This window comes from Lathyrus oleraceus, chromosome 6 (genome assembly GCF_024323335.1).
Source record: "Lathyrus oleraceus cultivar Zhongwan6 chromosome 6, CAAS_Psat_ZW6_1.0, whole genome shotgun sequence".
NCBI lineage: Eukaryota > Viridiplantae > Streptophyta > Magnoliopsida > Fabales > Fabaceae > Lathyrus > Lathyrus oleraceus.
This window is the reverse complement of record NC_066584.1, coordinates 28,446,545-28,463,852: the sequence shown is the minus strand read 5'-3', so window position 1 is coordinate 28,463,852 and position 17,308 is coordinate 28,446,545. Positions and strand designations below refer to the sequence as shown.

General features: G+C 33.5%; 2 protein-coding genes across 2 annotated transcripts; one reads left to right on the top strand and one right to left on the bottom strand.

Moving 5' to 3' along the window:
• Positions 1–10,925: 10,925 nt before the first annotated feature.
• LOC127093813 (uncharacterized mitochondrial protein AtMg00820-like) lies at positions 10,926–11,630 on the bottom strand. Its single transcript, XM_051032715.1, has 3 exons — positions 11,295–11,630; positions 11,118–11,189; positions 10,926–10,955 (listed from the first exon to the last, which is right to left on the bottom strand). The coding sequence occupies exons 1-3, from the start codon at positions 11,628–11,630 to the stop codon at positions 10,926–10,928; spliced, it is 438 nt and encodes a 145-aa protein (XP_050888672.1).
• A 2,098-nt stretch (positions 11,631–13,728) lies between these two features.
• LOC127093587 (UDP-N-acetylglucosamine transporter UGNT1) lies at positions 13,729–16,927 on the top strand. Its single transcript, XM_051032534.1, has 10 exons — positions 13,729–14,133; positions 14,241–14,317; positions 14,770–14,931; positions 15,029–15,162; positions 15,467–15,597; positions 15,703–15,747; positions 15,845–15,942; positions 16,163–16,270; positions 16,408–16,464; positions 16,554–16,927. Exons 1-10 carry the CDS (start codon positions 13,986–13,988, stop codon positions 16,626–16,628), a joined length of 1,035 nt encoding a protein of 344 aa, XP_050888491.1. The 5' UTR covers positions 13,729–13,985; the 3' UTR covers positions 16,629–16,927.
• The last annotated feature ends 381 nt before the right edge of the window (positions 16,928–17,308 follow it).

Below are 17,308 nucleotides of genomic sequence, written 5' to 3'. Positions count from 1 at the left end.
GCATGAGTTTATTTAGATTGGAGAGTTTGGTAGTCACTAGGAAACTCCTTGGAGAAAAGGAGGCGAGAGCTCTTGAGTTAGAGAGTTTCAAAACAAGCATCACTCTACAAAGTAGGAGGAGGTGGGGGAGCCTTGTCTTTAAATGGAATCTGAATTCTTGCCTTCACTGAAGCATGTGTGGAAATACCAACAACATGAGAAGAGCCCTCTTCCAACCTCTATGCCTTCACACAAGGCGTATTAAGAGAGGGTTCTTCAACTTGCCATTTTTTGTCCCTTGATGGTAAAACCTTGTAGGTGACTCTGGGGGTCATCAATCTCCCCACAAGCAGCCTAGATCATCTCCAATATTCTTATTCTCTCCTCAACAGAAATCTTCATCATCTGATTTGCAAAATAATGCACAAAGATCAAAGATTTTGTTTGAAAATACCTATAAAATAGGGTATCCAAAACTTACCAAGGTAAATAGCGAGATGATCGTCACCCTCCAACCACAATGTAGTTATTCTATGCAAGTCCATAACTTCAAACTACCCTAGAAGGCAAACAATCCTCCCCTCCTTAGGAGTAAGGTATTTTTTTTGTACATCGTGATTATCACATGATCATTCGTTAATGCTAAGGGAAAGAGAGTGGTGCCATCATCCCCTAACCGTCCAAGAGAACCCTCTCGTCTCTCATACGGGAGAACATGTCTTTTAGATTCTTGTAATGGTTAGAATGAGACATAAAAGGGCTTTCCCCAGCAAACATCCTAAAGACACCCAATTTCCCTTTGCATGTCTAGTAGTATAAAAGGAGAAAAAGAATCATACCGTAGGAATAATCTCCAGGTATTCAGAGACCATCTTAAAATACCTGATAAAAACCCAACTACTAGGGAATAACTGGGAGAACGCGACTTAAGAACTCTCATAACCTCCATGGAAAAAGGGGAAAGAGGGAAAAGAACCCCCATATATTTGATAAATGGTAGGTAGAAATAAAAACAGGGAGGGGGTCAGAGGAGACGGACATGGTCAACCTTACTATCGATGAACAAGCCTCTAGGATAACAATTTCCTCATCTTCTAAGGAAGAAACCCCCAATGTTGTTTGTTAGTGGAGGATCTGTTCGTCAGAAATGTAATAAGGTATGATGTCTCCGACGTCCTTGGGCATGACGGGAGGGGCAACCATTTCATTTTTGTCCTTGGAAAAGCATTAGAACAAAAAGAAACCAGCACCAATGTCGCAATCGTCAAAGGGGTGACTATAACCCTCAAAACCTACAGCTCTACGCTAATCTAAACCCTATTTTGAACATTTCTTCATAAACCATACTCACTAAAAGAGAGGGGAGAAAAAGGGAAATTCATACCTGAAAAAGGTTATGAACGATGAACTAGGGTTGTAGAAGATTTATGCAATTCAGATGAGCCTGGAGAAGTCGTTGGAGCAAAATAGAGCAAAAAAGTGGAAGGAGAAACTTTTATAAAGGAGTTAAAACTACAAGGGACCCTTTTAGGCTGACTCATAACATTGAAAACCTCAGTAACTTGCTGACATGTGCCACTAGAGTTTAAGGTCTCAAAAAATAGGCCATCATTGCTTACATTAAATAAACATAAGCATGACCATTTGAATGCTTGATTGACATTTCGAACTCACATTTTAGATAATCATGAGACATCTGGAAAGGGGAGATGATTCTCCCCTTAATTAGGAAGCTTATACAAATAAAGGGAGGGACTCGCCTCATATTAAAAAGGCTACCTTCGGCTGAGGGAATTGTCTCAAATTAAAAATTCCATCTTTAGCTGAGGGACTCGCCCCAAGTTGAGGGACTTGACTTACATTAAAAAAGAGTCTCCTTCAGTTAAGGGATACATCCCAAATTGAAAGACTCACCTCACATTATTAAGGTCTCATACAACTGAGGGACTCGCTTCCCAAAGGAAGGAAGTCTTAAAAGCACTTTTCCCTTTATAAACCTTTATGCTTAAGAGACTCTGTAGTGTTATATTTATGAGAGTTTCAAATAGGGGGCGACTCTAGGGTCCCCTCCTAGTGGTTTATCTCCTAGGCAGCATTCTCACAGAATATGGAGCCTCGCCCTTAGGGCATGTGACATGTATGATATCATTATCTTCTATTAGTCATATAAGAAGGAGTCGTATCAAGACTCCTTGGAAAGTAGGTAGTTAACAGTATCCCCTAGTTATAGGGGCGTGACTATTGCCTCTAAGGGTTTCCTAAATCATAGGCCCAAAAGGCCCATATATATACTTCTCCCATAACAGGAGAAGAGATAGATCATAACTTACACATAACACCCAAAGCACAATGTTGGTGTACATAATATATCACCTCACGTGAGAAGGTCCTCTAAAATCATTATAACATCACCATATAGGGCTTCTCTTCTCCGTGGGCAAGCCCTAGCTATAACACCCTATACCCTAAAACTTATGTATTAAGAATTATACGACAATTTAAGGTATCTCCAACGACAAGCCTATAAAATCATTCAATAATTAATAAACATGCAGCGGAATATACTAACGTCATACAACACCTGTCATCGCATGCTCACATTCACTTAGGGTATCATTGCGGAGTTATCGTTCCTAATTGGATAAATAAACATAAACTCAACATTTAGTCTTTAAAACTCATCTAAATAAAACTTTTTCAAAAACAAGAGTTATTAAACTCAACTCTTAAACACTTCAATATAATGCAATGAACTATTAAACTTTAACAGAATAATCAAATAAAATGTTCCTGACCCTAATGTTACATGATCTGAGAAAGACTTCTAAAATAATGAAACTAAATAAGCAACTCCTTGATCTAACTTCACTTACTGTAGCAATTACTCCTGAGTATCTGCATGATGCCCATGTAAATGCAACATTCAAACAAAAAGGGTGACAAATACATTCAAATAATAAACGGCGCATAAACAATCAGATTAGATTAAATACAATACAATTCAAATAGAATCCATTATACAACACAACACATGCATTCAAGTTTCACCACTTCACAATAATACACAATCAATATGCAATGTGACTCTTAACAACATTATAGACTCACATGCATGCAGTACAAATCTCAACAATAGTTCCAATTATGAACCAGGTTATAATTAACTGCGAACCCATGAGCCCCACACCGAGATCCAAGCCTCAACATCAAGCTTGAGACAATTACTGGTCACCAACATCGAAACCTGTAATCGCCTCTTTCATAAGAACAACAACTCATGATGTATGAATGAATGTATGCGTCAACACAACAACTCAACAACACAAGCGGTATCACATCAACCACATAATTTCCTATACAACATCAACAAGATAGTTTCACATGGAAACCATGTATCTCAACCCACATGTCATCAAAATACAACAATCAAAAAACCTGCAATTATATTAGTAATTTACCACATCAATTCATCGACAACGGAAACTAAACGTTTTGCTAAACGGTCCATCACATCATCATGAAAACCACAACAACAGTACACATATAATCCTACTTTAATCATCCCAGCTTTCACTACCACTGTGTAGTTCAACGTGTCATATTTCTAACACTTTAAACGACATCTAATCATACTTATTGAATGAAAGTTATGACCAAAATCGTCGGGATATGTCAACTAATTTAAAAACATATTTTTCTCAAAATTGTATTGTGCAATCGATTGCAGTCAGGGTGCAATTGATTGCCACTGAAGCATTTCTAAAAATTTGCATTGTGTAATCGATTGCAGTCAGGGTGCAATCGTTTACACATAGGTATTTTTCAAATTTTGCACTAGTGCAATCGATTGCAATCAAGGTGTAATCTATTGCAGCTGAAGGGTTTTCTAAAAAAAATAGTTTTTTATGTTATGATTGTAGAAACAGTTCCAACCCTTCAAACCTCATACCAGTCCCAAATTAATCCATAAAAAACTCTCAAAATCACATTCTAACATCACAATGGATCAAACATAATAAAATCGACACAAATACAATTTTCTTCATGATTTTATCACCCAAAATCATGCCCTAGAACCCCAATTTTTCATCAATTCTCAAGAATACAACAATCACATATCAATACACACAATTGCAAATCAAAACATAGCATATAAAAATAGTACCATCATCATATATTCATCAATATTTATCAAGGTAAGAACAACCCTATTTGAGGTTAAGGGAACCTCTCTACTCATTTAAGATTTAGCACACATAAATGAAAAATTTCCCCATAACTTGCGATTATAGAAAATTCTTGATCGATCCTTGACTTTTCCTCTCCCAAGCCCCAAGCCTCTTTTCACTTTTCTCTCAAAACACATATTGTAACCTGTATCCCCTCACAATTCTCTTTTTTTTTATCTAAAAACCTAGTACCCTCATTAGGGTATCCCCATCTTAACCTTAATATTTTTCCATAATGCCTATCTTGTCCTCACGTACTCAACATAAGCCCAATATTGCCCCTCCCCCATTTATTTTCTATTTTATTTTATTTTAGTCATTCTAATTTTATTACTTTCTCTCTAATAATAAAACCAAAATAAATAAATTCACTAACACCTATTTTACTCAAATATTTCAATTAATAACTAAAACTCTAACATTTTAATTATTACACTATTTCTACAATATCCTTCTTAACCATCCCTCGACACCGCACAGACATGAAACACATAATTCACACAAAATACATAATTGAATCAAATAAAATATGGTAAAACATTCTATATAAAAATGGGGTATTACACTAGCCACCCCACAATTGTTATACACCTACTAAAGCAATGAGTATCCATAACCCTTTTATGGATACCATGCACACGTGTACTTTTTTGTCTATTATAGATTCTAATTAAAATTTAAAATTATTTGATATCCTCTATCATGATTTACAAATACTGGAAGCACCAATAGAAGGAACCCAACAGTTGCATATGTTTGAAGAAAAAGCCATACTTCGGTTTCCAAAATTTTGTGAAGAGTTATTTCTAGAAATGTTGTTCGATGAAGATATTGACACCACCACGTCACCATATAAACTATCAACTTTATTCCTATTGAGCTATGGGGGAATAAGACACAATCTAAGAATCTTGAAGTAAATATGTTTATATAAGACATTTTAGCTAACAACTAGGAAAGAGAAATGTGAAGGGATACAAGTTTCAGTATGTATTTTGATTAAAAAAATTGTGAGGGGATAAAATCTCTCTCTCTCTCTCTCATATATATATATATATATATATGTGTGTGTGTGTGTGTGTGTGTGTGTGATAAAAATCTTGAAACTTTTATTTACGAAGGCCTTAACCAATAGTAACATGTTTATCCAATTATCTGTTTATGAAAGTGTTGTCCTCAATGTTGTGCCACTTATAACTTTGAAGAAGTTAGATAAAAACTTGAATGATCTTATCCTGATTAACTTGCATATGGAAAACTTCATGAGGTAACATCTAATGAACTTGGTGTCCTCATAGGTCGTGTAGTGTTTTTTTCTGTGATAGATAGAAAACTGTCTTATTATATTATATTGAGAAATGATTGAATTCATATCAATGAATGGATGCTTTCAACACTACACAAAAGGCTTGTGTTTTGGGTAGGAGGCAAGGTGGAGACTGTGAAAGTTAATTAAAAAAAATCATTTTTCAATTGAAGTCAATATGATTGAGACATTGTTATATTTTCCTCATTCAAGTCCCATAATGGTTCCTAATGAACATTAAGAAGGTGTGTTGGAAGCTTATCAAATTATTAATGAAATATTCCAATTAAAGAACCAGGTTAACCTTTGACCTTTTGATGAGTTGTTAATGAAAAATCCATCTCGAAAGGTAGGGAACCTACTTGGTTGTCTATAAACATTACGAGAAGGGGCCAGAGTATTCGATATTATGTTTTTAGGAAACAAAAGTGAGATGAACTATAAGAATAAGAATCTCAAGAATATTTAGTTGAAGATTTTTGGGATCAGGCAAGTGAATCACCTATTAAAAGGAAACTACCAACTTTTGTATAATTCAACTTAAAGACTTGTAAAAAAAACCTAGGATGGGTAAGATCACTAGTGTTTCCTCTTATAAGGAAGTTTCTTCACTGAATGACATGTATTGGACGTCTATAAGAACATACTATGATTCACCTTTTAGGCATTATGATAAGAGAGGTATACAATTGTACCTGCACACATTCTGACGCCCTAGTCAATGATCGTATCAGATGAGAGGTATACAATTGTAAAGAGAATTTTTGAGTGTAACTTGTGTGATGTCTATAGCCCCTGTTTTTATAGGAGATATTATAGGGTTTCTCACTCTTTCGTCTTCATCTGAATTGTTCATATTGCCATGTGTTGAAATATGTTTCCTTCTGTTATTTTATTATCCTTTTTTCTCCCACTTTTATGCTTGAATTACGTTTTCTTTAGAGCATATCCGGTTCTATCTATTAGGTCCTAGAATCTTCTACTAAATGATAGGTATTTATCTCCTAACGACACCATTCATACATCATTTTTAGACATACATATACTTCGATTAGGCTTTTATTACTTCATGGATCATCTTTTTCCGTTGGGACATAAATCAAGTCTCAGATCATATAAGCTTATTCCTATTGGACTATCCACTAGGACTTGATTGAGTATGAACAACTAGATTATTAGGAAATGACAAACTAAACTAGTTAGTAGAATTAATCAAGCGTAATTGAGACTTTTTAAATGGGATCATTATGAGAAGCCTGATTTGAATATATATGTCTAACATAATCTAGAAATTAAGGAAAGATATAATCCACACAAACAACCTCTAAGAAGAATCAATTATAAGTTGATGCTTCATATTAAGGCTAAAGTCGAACAACTTCTCTAAGAAAGATTTATCCAAATAGATAAATACGTTGAATTGTTATCCAACACATTGCATATGATGAAGAAAATGTTAGAAGAATCGGTAAAATTGAATGGATCCAAGACTGAATCGTGAATGAAGTCACTTTCCTTAAAAGTATTTCAAGCACTCTCTTTATGTCTTAGTTGGAAGCAGGAATACATATGATAATTCAGCCTTATATCAAATTTCCGCAAGACCAACGAAAACTCGATTTGTAGCGAAGAGTGTTTGGAATTTGTTCAAGAGGATATTCAGTTTTTGTGGTGTTTTTTTGAATTCATAGTGATGTATTTATAGGTCATACATGTGTTGTTTCACAAGGTTGCGACCCTTGATGAAACAACACCTTTTAACTGAAAGTTGCATTGTTTCCAAGTATTGCCTATTTTCATTCCTTAGCAACATTTCACGAAGTGTTGCTTCTCTTCGAATTCAAAAATTCAAATGCATGCATCAACCAAAACGAGAGCAATAGTGAGCCCGACCGAAGGCCGACCGCCTGTCAGAGATATTGCTCTGATACACCCACACCCTCAGACCCGGTTCAGGAGCCGGTGTCGTCACTGACGAGAGATGTATGGAGGTGACAAGTTACATAATGCTTGGGACCACCACATTTGTCTATGTGACACTTTGTTCTCTTTTGTCATTTTGTTGAGTTAATGTTCTTAACTCTTTATAAATGTTTTAAATGTAAGTAAATCTTTCTATACAAGACTATTTTCATTACATTTATTAGTATTTACTCCATTCCGATTTATTTATCATTTTGTAACATACAAATGTTCATGAATTTATAACATAAAAATAGAGGTCGTGCTATAGCGGAAATATTTTTGTTAAAAGACCATGGAAGGATTAAAAAAGTTTGCAATATAAATTTTAATTATATATATATATATATATATATATATATATATATATATATATATATATATATATATATATATATATATATATATATATATATATATATGATACGTTGATTCTAGACTCTAATGTGATTCGACTTTAACATAGAACATTGACCATTGATGAGCTACTAGATACTTCCCATTCCCCCAATGTGCAGTACTAAACTTAGAAACGTCATCCGAAAAATATAGTGAGCATAATTCAGTAACATAGAACAACTGTTCAACAATGTTTTCCAACCATGTCGGTGTTTAATGTAGAAAAATTCACTCTATGAAGTTCAGCCTTTACCCTGTGCACTCCTTCATCCTCAACAGACTTTAAAATATTTTAGTAAATTTATAATCAGTTAGATCATAATAATGAAAATCTCCTCAAGTGTGGGAGAATTGCACGTAATTCTAAATTATAGGATGAATTTGTATTCTCTTTTCTATATCTTTACCTTCGTCACTTTTTTAAATATATTTTTATTTTAAACAAATCTGAAACAGTTTTAAAACTTTAATACAATTTAAATCTTATTTTCTTTATTTTTTATGAAATTGTCTCTATCACAATTAGAGTTGGTAAAATACAAAGTCCGGTATGTTTCGAGCCGGTTCGTGATACCAGTTTTCGGCAGATTTGACCACAAATTTGAATTTAAACAAATCATGATTTAGTTGTTTAAGCTCAGTCTTTTACGTTATGTTTTCTTTTCAAAAAAAAATTGTAATATTATTTGACTTAAATACACGTTATTTTTATAAAAAAAACAATTAAAAGGTGATAATATAAAAAGAATAAAAAATCAGGTGCATTTAAAAAAACAATTAAATAATTAAATAAAATACAATGAATTGTCAAGTCAGTCGATAAAACAATTCAGAATTAATACATCATCTAAATAAAATAATCTAAAAATTACTAAGAAAAAAAATATTTTATAAAGATAAATTGAAATTCACTCAAATTACAATAATAAAATAATAAAATATATTCACCCTTTATATTTTTAGTTTAAAAAATGTTCTCTTAAAGAAATAATAAACTATAAACTAAAATCTAAAAAATAATTGTGTCTAAAGTACATATGACATTATATGCTAACTATAAAAAAATATGGGTTTAGAACTGTGTCTAAAGTACATATGACTTTATATGCTAACTATAGATTATGCAAATGAATAACTTTAACTTAATAAGTTAGTTTTACAGTTAGTTAAACATTAAAACATTCATCAACAGGATGAACATTAAATATAAGCTATTTAACAGAACTTCAACAATAAAAACTTCAAGTAATATAAAGAAAATGAAATATAAAAAAAAAATATGAATAAATAAATTTGATAAAGTCTAAGATACCCTTGACTTGAGAGGTTACTCTCTTTTTCTCTACCTTTAATCGTGAAAAATGCACCATTGTGTATTTAAAAACTTTGTAGCAGCAATATATATAATTTAGGAATTAATATAATTAAATTAATTGAAAAGTTCACTCCCACCTCTTCCTCTGATTCAAAATAAGAAAATAAATTGAATAGACAATTTCAACACTCGATGAACGAAACACTTTCCCCCTACATCGTAGACAATTTAGTATCAAGCTAAGTTAAATGCACTCTCTTTAACTAAAAATATTATATCGTCATAGATTGCAAATAAAAGAGAGAAAAAGAAGAAAAAACTAATCGAGCAAAGTCATAATGAACTGTATACCACTATGCCAGTGAAACTTCATTAAAAAAATGGTTAGAGTATGAAAATATAATGCACCATTCTAACAAACAAATTCCCTGACAAAGCAGCTCAACAGTTATTCTTTCATCTATACAAAGGCAACCCTATAACCCTATATTTTCAAGATAGAGTTTGAAATTTCACCAAAATCTATAGAGAATTTTGATGCATAATTGATAATGAAAGAGGAACAAAAAGATGAATTGGAGAAGAAAAATAATTAGGATTTTGGAGAAAAGGGGAAGAAGATAAATATTTATGCAGAGTTTCTCTATGCACTTCAAACTAAAGTTTTTTATTTAAATATGCAACTGCATTCTCTCTTGTGTTACAATCAATGATAAGGGTTACTCCCTATTTTTAAGTTGAGTTTGCTTGCTCACTAAGCAAAACTACAACTAACCTAATTCAGCTAAAATTACAAAATAAACATAAGTCAAAATCTCTGTCGAGCAACATACTTCGACATTTCGGCATAAATGTTTCAACATTTCCTTGTCTCTGTCTAGCAACCTGCTTCGACACAAGAAATTGTAAATGAACATATCACCTAATTCATTGTGTATAAGCTATCTACGTTCATCATAGCCCTTAATTTCTTGAACACTTCGACCTGCACTCCTTTCGTCATGATGTTTGCAATCTTATTCTCAGTTCTGCAATGTTCCAACTTTAGCTTCTCATCTGCCACTTGCTCTCGAAGATAATGGAACCTCATTTCAATGTGTTTGCTTCTTCCATGTGCTATCGGATTCTTCGCCAGATGGATAGCAGTCATGTTGTCGATTGCTCCATGATCCTTCGTTGTAATCTCTTCGACCAAATTCACCATCCATGCTGCTTCACATGAAGACAATGCAATTACTGGTCCCTTTCTTGAACTCCAAGCAACTGGTACACCATCTAGCATAAACACATAGCCAGTTGTGAATTTTCTATCTTCAACATCACTACACCATCTTGAGTCGGTATATCCCACTAACTTGCATTCTTTTCCTTCACCGTCTACAAGAAACAAAATACCATAGTCGGGAATTCTTTTGAGATACCTTAGTATCCTTTTCGTCGTTGCGAGGTGTGATACTTTTGGCTTGTGCATGGATTTGCTCACCATACCTACACAATAATCCAAGTCAAGCCTTGTCTGACACATGTATCGAAGTGATCTAATGAGTCTTCTGTACTGTGTTAGATCGAGCTGAAGTTGGGTTGCAATCTTGCATCTCAAATCTCTTGAGTGTTTCGCCTGCATATCTTCTTTGGTGCATCATCAAGCCTCTAATACTCTTGTAGATTTTGATACCAAGGAAGTATGAGAGATTTTCCAAGTCTAACATTTCAAACTCCTTACTTAAGCCAACTTTTAAGTCTTCAATCTCCTTCTTGCAACTTCCTGTTATGAACAGGTCATCAACATAGAGATATAGTATAAGAAATTCACTATTGCTTAAATATACTCAATGCTCAGTTGTGCACTTAGAAATATATCTATCTTCTTATTCCAAGCTATTGGAGTTTGCTTAAGTCCATACAAAGCTTTATGCAACCTATATACCTTGCTTTCTTCGCCTTGCTTCACAAATCCAAAGAGTTGTGAAACATAAACTTCTTCACCTAAGGGGTCATTCTGGAATGCACATTTCACATCCATTTGACATATGTGATAGTTGTTCATGTTTGCTAGACTGACAACCAACCTGGTTGCTTTGATCCTAGCAACAGGTGCAAAAACTTCGTCGAAGTCGATTCCTTCTTTTCGAAGAAATCCTTTCGCGACAAGTCTTGCCTTGTGTTGAGTTACTTCTCCTTTGGAATTCAACTTCATCTTATATACCCACTTCAAATCGATTTCCTTATTGCATTTAAGTAATTCGACAAGTGACCAAGTGCTATTGACTTCGATGGACTTCCATTCCTCATTCATTGCTTTAATCCAGTTCGAATCCTTCAATGCCTCAACTGCATTGACTGGTTCAACATCTACATAGAAAACATAGTGTACCAACTCATCTTTATCATCGACCATATCATCTAATGTAATCACACATTCTTGCAATCCTGCAGGCATGTATCTTGTTCTTTAAGGTTTTCTTGTGCTTGCTTGACCTCAGACTTCTTTATCTCAAACTTCTCTTTCGACTTCACTTGATGGTTCTTCATATAAGATTCTCACTGAATCCTTCTTTACATTTTTAGTCTAATTCCATTCCTTAAGCTCATATATGATCACACCCCTGCTGATCACTACTGCTTATTCACTGTGCCGAACAATTTATATCCTCCAGTTGAATGATATCATATTAGAATCATTTGACTCGACTTATCATCAAGTTTTCTTCTCAACTGATCAGATGCATGTCTATGTGCTATAGATCTAAATACTTTCAGATGAATCAAGCTAGGGTTTACACCAAACCAACATTCTTCTAGCGTGATTTCTTCTAGCTTCTTCGTCGGACATCTGTTCACGATGTATGTTGTAGTAGACACAACTTCTTCCCATAATTCTTTGGGTGTATGTTTGTCTTTCAGCATACTTCTCACCATATTCAAGATGGTTATATTATTCCTTTCCGCAATTCCATCCTGTTGTGGAGTGTAGGGTGGCACCACCTCGTGCACAATCCCTTCTTTCTCACGTAATCCATCGAAATCTTTCGACACGTATTCTCCACCACCAACAATCCTCAGAATCTTGAGCTTTCGATCACTTTGTCTTTCAACCATAGATTTAAACTTGGCAAATACCTCAATCACTTTAATTTTTTTCTTGATCAGGTAAGTCCATAGTTTTAACTGAAATCATCTATGAATGTGACAAAGTATTTGTTACCTCCAATTGAATCCACCTGGATAAGAACACATACATCAGAGTATATGATTTCAAGAATTGCCTTCGACTTGCTTCATGCATCCTCGCTGAAGTTGTTCTTGTGTTGCTTTGCCTGCACACATTCCTCACACACTTCATTTGTGTCACACACCAATTTTGACCCCGAATCGCAAATCAATACATTCATCACATCATTTGCATCACCTGGATAGCATAACATGCATCTCAGGCTGCATAATGCCTAAACTGCCAGTCGAAATAAGTTTTCAATTCTACAGACAGACCGATTGAATTAATTTTCAAATGTGTCAAATTAGCGGACGAAAATTTTCAAAATTGAGCATGCCGACATCAATTTTATTAATATACATTTCACGTAATTTAAACTGATGTGTTTGTTTTATTTTTTCGGCTACTTTTTCAGTCACATTTTGATCCATCTGAGCATTTTAACCGAGCATTTTTTATTTTAAAATTTGACTAAAATCTGTATGTTTATGAGAAGTTCATTTCACACCGATCACTTTGGTGCAATCATTTTAATTTTTAAAGCACTTTTGTGTTTGATTTTTATTCATTTTTTATCCTTTTATTTTTATTTTTTAGTCAAAATGATCGACATAATTAATTAGAATTAATCGATCATTCAATTTGAATTTTTATTGTGTATTTTTATTTTTAATTTATTTTTTCAAAGTTATCATTTATTATTCAAACTTAAAAAAATATATATATAATATTTTAATAGAATTCATTTTTAAAAATATAATTTTTTTTAAAACTAAAACAAACTGACATTTTATCGACACTATTTTATTATTATATTTTCAAGAGGATCATTTATTAGATTCTAAAATAAAAAGTCAAATGTAGAATATTTGTTACAAAAGTTGTGCAATCAATTTTTTTCTTAAAGTCAAAATATTATATTATTTTTAAAATAAACTTTTATTTTTAAATTCTTTAATTTATTTAAAATTTATTATACTCATCTAATAAAAATATATCATTTGTCACCCCATTTTTTTATTTGTTTATATATTCAATCCACAATTTAGTAATACTTTTATTTTTAAAAAACGCACTAGTTAGGAATACCTTTATTTTAAATAGTTTTTTCTAATATATTGTGAATTAGTGTTGAATAAAAGAGAAGATTTATAAGGTAAATTATTTTTATACTAAATTAACGTATCCATTAAATTAGTCTATAAATTTTGGGTAATTTATATAATTTAATATTAATTAAATATATTTGTAATGTTTTTTACACTTATGGTGAATTAGAATTAAACTATAAATAAAAAAAGAAAAGAAATTGATTTCAATATTTTATAATACTTGTTTTGAAGAAACAAGACAAGAAGTAAAGTTGTAGTACTAGTGGTGGTGGTGTAGTCGGAGGTCCGAGAAGACAGAGTTGACAAAGTCAGTCAGGGTCAATTTCGGAGTTCTCATTCATCCATTGCCGTCTCTCAAACCTCTTCCATTTCTCAATTCTCCTATAACCCACAGAACCCCCTTTTTATCTTCCTCTTCAATTTCAATTTTTCAATCGTAAAACAAACCGTTTTCTCATCTTAAATTATCATGTCTTTGAAACCGTCGATTTCCTCGGAGAATACCATGATTCCTTTGTCGGATCCTCCCAAAACTCAACCCGACGACAAGCTTTTCAAAGGCTCCGCCATGACCAAACGTGGTGCTTACGCTGCCATCTCGTACATGTCCTGCGCTGGTAACTAATCGTTAACAGAAAATTGAATTTTGAATTTGAATTTTGAATTTTGATGCTTCATTTTGTTCTTCCATGGCTTAAAATAATGTTTTTTTTTGTTATTGTAGTTCTATTGGTGATGTTCAATAAAGCAGCTCTTTCTTCTTATAACTTTCCATGTGCAAATGTTATCACACTTCTTCAGGTTTGTTATTTCGCTGTTCTTTCTGTTTTCCTGTTTTATATCCAATGTTTAGTTCTTGATTATATGTTATATGTTATTGGAGTTGATGAATTGTTTGATATGTTCTGTGTAATATTTGGTCATTACAATTTATGATGCTTCACAAAGATGTAACTGATCACACCACATGTGTTGGTGTAGACTCTGGTACAGACACGCCTTCAATCTGAAGTGTCGGTGTAGACTCTGGTACGGACACGCCTTCAATCTGAAGTGTCGGTGTTACATGAAATTTAAGACATACCTTGCGAAACATATTTACTACGGATTATATTGAATATAAAAGCTTAGGATGCTTAGTGTTATCATTACTACGGATTACCGAGACCTTAAAAATTAGCAACTTATTGTTGTGAAAATCCATTTTATCTATCATGTTTTAAAACATGCTTCTATGCTTATTTTTGCTGCAGATGGCTAGTTCGTCTTTTTTTCTTTATATATTGAGGCGCGGGAGAGTAATTAGTTTTACAGCAAGTGAATCCTTACTTATATCAGATACTTCCACAAAATTTGTATCACTCAAAACTTTGAAGCACACTTTTCCTTTGGCCGCGGCATATTTACTTTACATGGTATAAGTCTTTCCTCCACCTTCTCCCCGAGGACAAGTTCTTAAATTTTTTTTTCCCTTTTTAACTAATTTTTATTTATCCTTGTACTTCTCCTTAGCTAGTCACCATGGAGGCTGTTCGGGGAGTAAATGTTCCAATGTATACGACTTTGAGGAGGACAACAGTTGTATTTACAATGTTTGCAGAGTTTGTTTTGGTGGGGCAGAGGTATACGCAATCCGTCGTTTTCAGGTAAAAAAAATTCTTCCTCTAATTAGAGTTACTGAGAAATTTCTTCCTTTCTCGGTCATTTTTGTTGCGAAATCGCGTAAACGAGTAAAAAGTATCATGCGTAATTCCCACAAGGTTGACGAGATTTACACTTTGACATCGGAAACTTGTCATGAATAACATAACTAGTTCACCATTCTTTGTGTTATTTATTTCCCCCGTTGCATTTACAACTTGGTGAAGTTAAAGTTCTAATTGTTTTTATTTTTGAATAAGCATCCCCCTGATTCATTCATTTAACTGAAATTTATAAGGCTGTTATCAGTGTTGGCTTGATTATCTTTGGCGCATTTGTTGCGGGAGCACGGGACTTATCTTTTGATGGTTATGGTTATGCCGTTGTTTTCATGGCAAACATTACTACAGCAATATATCTTGCTACCATAGCCCGCATCGGTAACATTCGTACTCTCACACTCTCATATAAAGCGGAAAGTTTATACCTTGTTTCCCTGTAAATCTTGACTATCTCATTTATTTGGCTTTATGTATTTTTCTCAGGAAAAACTAGCGGTCTTAATAGCTTTGGCCTTATGTGGTGCAACGGTAAGCTGATAGATTGTATTATGGCCTATTAAACTTTATTACCTTGTTTTAGTGTGATAGGGTTTTTGACCCGAAATACTTGTCCACCGTATTATAGGTATCCTTTGTGGGCCAGTTTTACTCGTCTGGACGTATATTCGTGGTGACTTGAAGACGACAATCGATTTTCCTTATCTCTTCTCACCTGGCTTTCTCGTAAGTTCTCTTTATAGCTATTCTTGTTCGACAAGTAGTAGTAGTAGTATTAGTAATTAGATCATCATTGATAATTGGTCAGAAAAATGAAATCTCGAGAAGCTTAAAGCAAATATACTGCAGCCTCATTGGGTTGAACCTCATAATTCATAACCGTAAACCTCTCCTATTATCGGTTTAGTGATTAGTATGAATTTTCTGTTCCTTTTTTCTTGGGCAGGTTATTTTGCTTTTTTCATGCATATTGGCGTTCTTCTTGAACTACTGTATATTTCTCAACACAACTCTTAATTCCGCTCTAACACAAACAATTTGCGGTAATATGAAGGTTCGTTCCCTGCCATTTGTTTTACCATGCTTAAATATACCTACGATTTACATAAGAGAGGATTTTGATAATTTTATGTTTTGAATTTGATGTCATAATTGCTTGAACTCTAATGATTATTCTGCATTGATGTTTAGGATCTATTTACAATCGGCTTTGGTTGGATAATTTTTGGCGGGCTACCATTTGATTTTGTGAGTACTCTGCTCTTCTACTGACTGTTTTGGTGTTCCCATTTGATTCTTGTTTACTGATTATAGAATATGTGTTGATTTGATTTCAGTGGAATGTAGTTGGACAAATTCTCGGTTTCACCGGATCGGGTTTGTATGCTTACTTTAAGCTCATTGGCAAATAACTTGTTCAAGTCCTCCAGATGAACATAGAATATGAATCAAACTTGGTTCTGTGGAACATGTTATGGACTAATCTCAATATGTTTAGGAAATTTTGTTGAATAGAAGATGACACAAACATTTTCTTAGGAAGCATTCTAGTTCTGCTGTCACGGCTGTAATGTAATAAAACCATCGTTGATGATGATGTAGTATGTTCACACTTCACAACCAATGGAAAATGTGAATCTTGTGCATCCTCCTTCTATTTGAAACTGTTAACAAACACAGTATTATTTTAATCTATTAATTTATTTCACTATTTGTTATTTTGACACAATTTGTTGACACCACTATTCACAAATATAGTAAACTTTATCTCTAAATACAAAGAAAATACAGTTTTTTATTCATTACATTACAAACCACAAACCACAAACCACGACAGTTGCAGCAAGGTGACAGTGTTGATGAGCTATCATCAGCAACGGAAGAAGGAATTTGTGATTTCAACCAACATTTTCTTCATCTATTATTAGGGATCTGAATGTTGCAGTACGAGATGACGATGAAGAGGAGTCATCGTCCAATCTATTATTGGTGATCTGAATGCCATTAAGTAATAGTTATGCAAGAATGGGGACAATTGAGAAGTCTATCTTGTTTTATACATCAAACCTTGGAATTAAACTTGGGAGCTTTA